General features: G+C 52.1%; 2 protein-coding genes across 2 annotated transcripts; both read right to left on the bottom strand.

Moving 5' to 3' along the window:
- Positions 1–1896: 1896 nt before the first annotated feature.
- On the bottom strand, positions 1897–2460 carry EMH_0020040 (uncharacterized protein; the record flags this gene model as incomplete). The annotated part of the gene is made up of 1 exon (XM_013501482.1): positions 1897–2460. One exon carries the CDS (start codon positions 2458–2460, stop codon positions 1897–1899), a length of 564 nt encoding a protein of 187 aa, XP_013356936.1.
- A 203-nt stretch (positions 2461–2663) lies between these two features.
- Positions 2664–3569, bottom strand: EMH_0020050 (uncharacterized protein; the record flags this gene model as incomplete). The annotated part of the gene is given in 2 exon segments (XM_013501483.1): positions 2664–2669; positions 2673–3569. Coding segments are annotated over 2 exon segments (903 nt in total).
- Positions 3570–4793: the final 1224 nt, after the last annotated feature.

Genomic DNA, 4793 nt, shown 5'->3' on the forward strand with positions numbered 1-4793 from the left:
TGAGACTCCGTCCCGAAGGAGCGGCATCCCCAGAAGGGAAGGGAAGAGATGATAAGCCAACCCCGTAGGCCTGTGAATCCCCCTGCGCAGCTTTGTCCTGTCTCTCTAGATCTGCTAAAGTATGAATACGCGCCATTTTCACCGTCTCGCTTCTTCTAGGAACCACAACACACACGGCAGTTGTGTCAGGTGTAAGGACAGAGGAAAAGGAACTAAGTGATTTCTTGCACTATTCAAAAGAAGCATGGAGTTGAGTCTTAAAGAGGCGAAAACCCAGCTGCGACAGCTGCTTAGGCTGAGGCTCTGCTGCTACGATGCAGTGACGCCGAACCTCTCGCCGATATGCTCTGTCCGGTGCTGCGATTTTAAGACCCAAAGTTACGAAAAGGAAGGAATAGAGTCATTAAAGACGTTGTTAAAGAATATCGAGCGGAAATGATGGCCATAAGTGGGTGGTTGCTGGTCACAGACACAGAGGGACACAGCTCAGGGAAGACGTCTGTCTGCGCATCATCCCTGAAGGTTACAGTGCATAATATTAAATCTACTTCGTCAGCTGCAGCAGCAATCACCCCTTCTTTCCGAAATGGAAGGACAGAGAAACGCGTTCGAAGGCCCCACGACCGCTGGCTGACCGCATGCTGCTGGTGGTATTCGGTGAAATGTGATAAAACGAGTTAAATACCCCAAATTAAAGTGATGAACAGAAATATTGGACAATTGCGCATCTTGGCTTTGTTCAGATGCACAGAGTTCCTGCGTTTTCTCTCAATCATGGCGCATAGGCGTCACGATCACATCCGCGCATTATCCTTGAACCGTCCGTAATCCGGTTAACCGCCGGCTACGAATGTTAAATTTAATTAGTGTTCTCAATGCATTCTCACACCTTATCATTCTGTCGTATTTGTTCTTGTATTCGCTTTCTAGTGGCGTAGCATCCCCTGTCTCTCACCATTGCAGAGAACGTCGGAAAGGACGGACCCACACCTACATCCGCAATGGACCACAACTGCTTGCTTTCAAGGAAAAAAATGCACACCACTACACCCAATTGGTCACTGGTATATCTTCAGCTTCACCGAAATATATGCACACCACAACACCTAATTGGTCACCGGTATATCTTCAGATGCAGAACGGCCTAGTGCCGCCTGAAATATTCATATACCGAATATCGACCCGAAGGGCTTCTTTAGTAAGCAAATTGGTATATTTGCCCTAGTTAATATGCAAGTGGCAACTGCCAAAAAAAAGCTAATTTATTGTTTTAGTGTCAGAGAGAGCGATAGCATCCCGCCCGTCGCCCGCAAGGCTTTCCTTCCGTACGGGCTACTGGACAAACAAGCGCCCCAAATCACACATAGAAGTCCTATTTCTACTTCCGTTTGCGTTGCCCTACATTCTCCAGTCGCTGCTACGGCCGTCTTTGGACGCCAGCTGGGGCATTGTGCGTTCCAGCGACTTGCTCGCAAGATCCCAAGTCTTCCAAATTGTCCCTCCGTGTTCAACAGGTCTAGACCAAGGGCGTCGAGCCTCTTATCAACTTGTCTTAGTTTGCATCAAGACACCAGAGCTCAAAATGTATATCTAGTCCGCCTCGTCGCTGGATTTCTGAAGTAAGCGCAGGCTCTTGCTAGGATCTGCAGAATCTGGGGAGAAAAGAGCTGCTCCTACGCCAGCCGCTGATGCTCCGTGTTGTTCTCGTATCCCTCTTTCTGGCTCTCCTACTGGCATGCCTATGGGTGGAGTCCGAGGCATTTCGTCCCCCGAATCAGGAAGGCACCTAGGAGTCGGCCCACTCCCTCCGTGTTCAACAGGTCTAGACCAAGGGCGTCGAGCCTCTTATCAACTTGTCTTAGTTTGCATCAAGACACCAGAGCTCAAAATGTATATCTAGTCCGCCTCGTCGCTGGATTTCTGAAGTAAGCGCAGGCTCTTGCTAGGATCTGCAGAATCTGGGGAGAAAAGAGCTGCTCCTACGCCAGCCGCTGATGCTCCGTGTTGTTCTCGTATCCCTCTTTCTGGCTCTCCTACTGGCATGCCTATGGGTGGAGTCCGAGGCATTTCGTCCCCCGAACGTCCCCGTCGGGAAAACTCAGGCTGCATGCCATGCCACGTCGAGCTCCCGGCTGCAGCTAGAGGATGATCAGTCATACCAGGCTCCAAATGGGGTCGTTCCGCTGGTGGTACTCCGGGAAAATGCCATGCAGTGGAGAGGCCGGGAAAGCCAAAGGGGCCGTGGTCATATTGGTGAGCGCCTCGTTCCGCCGGACGATTAGTTCCCCACAACTCTACAGGATACGCGGGGTGCGAAGGAAAGACATGTGTATGCGGACTCCAGAATCCCCGATATTCTGGGTCGCTTCGCGATACCCCGTCGTCTTGGCCTAGTTCAGCTCCCTCTTCGTGACCACCGGTCCAGAATTGAGGATGTCTTGCTAGTTGCCTTTGTGGCATTCGTGGTGTTTGAGAGTGTACATTTGCATCAAATGCCCAAACACGCCTTGTGAAATCCGCACTTCCTGCAGATGAAGGGATGAACACCTGAGGCGGTGAGGCGGGAGACTGCCCGAAACGCTCGGCAGTTGTTGTCAACTGGGGCGTCCAAAACCTGGCAGACACTTCTGCTGAATCTGGTTTTGCCGATTGTCCTGAAAAGGTCATGGGTNGGGCGTCCAAAACCTGGCAGACACTTCTGCTGAATCTGGTTTTGCCGATTGTCCTGAAAAGGTCATGGGTCGAGCCGCCCCAGAATCCGGTGGTGGAAGCATTCCCAACGAAGCAGAGGCTTCAGCAGCACTAAAGGTCTCCGAATCCCCATAGGAACCCGACGTCAACGGGGAAACATGGATTTCAGGGACCTGGTGAGAAGCAGCCGGAACACTCCAAGACGCACCCCCAGCACCAGCGAACGCGAAAGCGTCCGCTCTCCCAGCCAAATCCAATCTTTCAGACGGTTCAGGCCCTCCGGAGGCGCCGGAGTCTCTTGATGCCAGAGCCGCAGACCTTTCAACGCCAGCAGGCTGCCCATGTTCTACAGAGGCTTCAGGAGAACTCGAGCCCTTGGGAGAGCTTGAGGTCCTATCCGCTTGTCCAGCACGAACATCCGTTGAGAGGGAAGCCTCCACCGCCTGCCTACCTGCCGCGGAGGCAGTTTGCTCCGAGGCTCGCTGACTAATTTGCTGTTGCGTTTGGCCGAAGGTGATATCTTCGAGCTGCTTTCGAAGTTCTTCAAAGGGCAACTGGGGCCCATTCAGAATTTCTGTAAGTTTCTGGGGAGGAACCAGGCCAAAACGCCGGACTTTACTGAGCTTGTTGACTAGCCACCTCCCTAAAATTTCGTCTCTAAGCACGTGGTCTTTGCGCGAGTCGGATATCTTGTACAGCGGACGCATATACTCCTGTTCAGCCTCTTCCGATAATGGCTCTCCCTCCTCTTGGCAACGGTCAGCCAAAAACTGCATGCCGTACTGTACCTTGGTCAGCGCCAGCTCTTGCAACGTGAGCAGCTGGTCAAGTTTAAGCCAACGCTCGCGAGGAGCTAATGAGGACCCTCCGTAGTCCATTCCCTGCAGCTCTTGCAAAAAACCACGCATGCAGGTGATGTGGCGCTTGGTCGTCAGGCATGGTGTATTACGTTTGGCATGGGCTTTAAAAAAGTTTACGATCGGCACAAGGATCTCGATTGTTTCTTTCACCGGCTGTCGCTGCTTCGTCTCCAGCAACGAACACAGGGCAGCCAGTTCCGCTGTGCAGAACCGCAACAGATTCGTGAAGGCCTTCGCGGAAATAGACGNGAACACAGGGCAGCCAGTTCCGCTGTGCAGAACCGCAACAGATTCGTGAAGGCCTTCGCGGAAATAGACGCAGGCATCGACTGCAACCTTTCCTTGTTTTCTTCCATCATCCTAGCCAAATTATGTGTGTAGCGTTCGACTCTGTGTAGCACTTGCTTTTCGTCAAGTTCGTCTTCTACAGCAGCACGTGCAGGGTCTTCGTGCCTTTCAAAGGAACAAGCAGCCCCCCAGCCTTCATCATCCTTCTCAACCGCGGAAAGCGACCTCAGGACTCCATTCGGCTTATTTATGTCCCCCAAGTGATGGGCACAACGCAGCAGTAAATAGGTCGTTGCGAAAGCAGCCAGGGCTACAAAAAACACAGGATGCAGGTGAAAGCGACGGTAGCGATTCCATTGCTTTAACCCGGAGAGCAAAGGAAGTTCATTCCTGCGAGGGATATGCGGTGTTATGGTCCCGCTATTCCACAAGGAAGAGTCGCCTGTGAACCGCAGCAACAAGATCTCGGACCCTGGCCTGCTCCTCTGCTCTGGCGGAGCGGGAGCTGAAGCATTTCCTGTGCTATGCATTGGTAGTCGAGCGCAGCGAAGAAAACGAACTCAAAATTCTCAAGCCCGTGATAAAACTGTCAATACGTAAAGGAATGTAGGGGGAACATTGGAGGAGAGGGCCGCAGCAAGGTCCCAGTCTATGGAGGACCAAGCGCTGCGTAAAACGCTTTAGCTGCATATCCAAAAGGCCCAACCCTCATCTACTAGCTTACCATGTAAAGCTCTTGTCAACTAGAAATGTGTTCTTCGACAAATGAATGGCTGATGCCCTGCCAATGCTTTACCTAGCAAGTCAGCCCGGGGCTGTCAGTGGGCCATCTGGATGCCCGGGCGCCAGCAGCGTCAAAGGCTGTGGTCTCCACTTATTCCGTATAAGGAGTGTCTTCGGTTGTTAAAAGCCTTCTACTCATGCTTTTAAGACCATCATAACTAACTGGCCGTC

Source organism: Eimeria mitis, genomic scaffold, assembly GCF_000499745.2.
Source record: "Eimeria mitis Houghton genomic scaffold, Emh_scaff696, whole genome shotgun sequence".
NCBI classification, from domain to species: domain Eukaryota; phylum Apicomplexa; class Conoidasida; order Eucoccidiorida; family Eimeriidae; genus Eimeria; species Eimeria mitis.